This window comes from Helianthus annuus, chromosome 3 (genome assembly GCF_002127325.2).
Source record: "Helianthus annuus cultivar XRQ/B chromosome 3, HanXRQr2.0-SUNRISE, whole genome shotgun sequence".
In the NCBI taxonomy this organism is placed as follows: domain Eukaryota; kingdom Viridiplantae; phylum Streptophyta; class Magnoliopsida; order Asterales; family Asteraceae; genus Helianthus; species Helianthus annuus.
Window position 1 is genome coordinate 91,249,562 of NC_035435.2, and position 1,880 is coordinate 91,251,441.

The 1,880-nt window shown below is 46.2% G+C and overlaps 1 protein-coding gene across 1 annotated transcript; it reads left to right on the top strand.

The window, feature by feature from the left end:
• The first annotated feature begins 474 nt into the window (after positions 1–474).
• Positions 475–921, top strand: LOC110931848 (probable ATP-dependent RNA helicase vasa-like). The gene has a single exon (XM_022175221.1). The coding sequence runs from the start codon at positions 475–477 to the stop codon at positions 919–921; it is 447 nt and encodes a 148-aa protein (XP_022030913.1).
• The last annotated feature ends 959 nt before the right edge of the window (positions 922–1,880 follow it).

Here is a 1,880-nt window from a genome sequence, read left to right on the forward strand (position 1 = left end):
GGAGGCGCCGTTGCATTTGTTCGTTGGGCAGAAAAGACTGACTCTGTTCTGAGAATGAGTAACTGTTCACCCCAACGGAGTGTTACCTTTATCTCAGGGTTGTTTTTGGATGGCGCGCTCTCCTGGTGGAACCTTCAGGTTCAGACCCTTGGTGAAGAAGCTGCTTATGCACTAAGCTGGGACGAGCTCAAGAAAATGATGGAGAAGAAATACTGTTCTAGGGCCGAAATCCAGAAGCTTGAGGTGGAGTTCTGGAATTTGAAAATGGACGGGCCGAAGATCGCTGAGTACGTCCAACGTTTTCATGACTTGTCCAGGGTCGTTCCCTACTTAGTCAAGCCGGAATTCAAGAGAATTGAGCGATTCATTTATGGACTTGCATCGCAAATCATGAGCATGGTTACTACCTCAAAGCCCCCAACCATCACATAGGCTATCGATTTAAGTGTCACACTTACCGAAGAAGCTCTACGTATGGGAAAGTTTTCGGAATCTGAGACAAACAAGAAAGAGACTCATGTGGAGTCATCGGGCAACAAGAAAAGGAAGTCTTCAAACCTAAAGGTAGGCACCCAAGTTGGCTATGGAAGCTCAAAAGCAAACAAAAGAAGGGAAGTGAACCCGCCCCGTGGCAGGAATGCTTATGGAGCCACTAATAAGACCGGCGGTAAGGTATACTTGGGGAAGAAGCCGAGATGCGAGGAATGCAATTTTTACCATGAAGGTCAATGCCTGAGACCTAAGTGCGGGAAGTGTGGGAAAGAGGGTCACAGCAAGGATGCCTGTTGGGCGAAGGATCCAGACGAAAGAGATAATGGTAGAGTACCAGGTTGCTACAGATGTGGTGAAGAAGGGCACTTTAGGAAAGATTGCCCTAGGAAGAACCAAGCGAGGAAGGGTCTCCGCTATCGGAGCCCGTGAAGCACGCCAGGATCTAGATGCGGTTACGGGTACGTTCCCTATTAACCAACTCTATGCATCTATTTTTTTTAATACTGGCACCAACTTTAGCCTTGTATGCTTAGAACTTAAGAAACTACTTAGCTTAGTTTCGAGTAGAATAAACTTCCCGTGTTCTTTAGAAATGGGCATATATAAGGCTAGTTTAACCAGACAAGGCTATTAAGAATTATAAGTTGGGAACTCAGAAGGCCGGAGCCTTCTAATATCATTGACTTGGGAAGTCATGTTGGGGTAGTCAGCATGGATTGGATACCCAAGTATAGAGCCGAAGTCGTTCGTTCTAAGGGAATCAGTCGCATCCCTCTTGCGAATAATGAAACACCTATAGTACTCAACCTTCCTGCAATAGGTGCGAGGGTACTAGGCCCATAAGGCAATGGATTTGCGACATCTTACATTGGTCGTAGAGATACAGGAGTGCCTCCGAATAGGCTGTATAGCCTTCCACACTCATGTTGTCGATAAAAAGACCAAGGAGCCAAAGCCTGAAGACATCCCCGTGGTGGAGGAATTTCCAGAAGCCTTTCCTGAAGACTTGCTATGAATACTCCCACAACGACGAGTGAAGTTTAGGATAACCTAGTGCTAGGAGCTGCACCAGGGGTGAAGGCACCTTACCGAATAGCTCCGTTCGAGATACAAAAACTAACGACTTAACTACAAGAACTGCTAGAACAAAGGATTCATCAGACTGAGCTTCTCGCCTTGGGGAGCTCCAGTGCAAATTCGTTAAGAAGAAAGATGGCAGTTTCCGTTTGTGCGTCGACTTCACGGAATCGAATAAGTCAGCCATCAAGACTCGGTATCCTTTGCCGAGGATTGATGAATTGTTCGACCAATTACAAGGCTCTAGTTACTACTCGAAGATTGACTTGAGGTTAGGATATCCTCAACTACGAATACAAGAAGGAAGTACC

Bases quoted from the DNA above. Each gene is read 5' to 3' on its own strand.
- LOC110931848 (XM_022175221.1), top strand. From the start codon at position 475: ATGGGAAAGTTTTCGGAATCTGAGACAAACAAGAAAGAGACTCATGTG.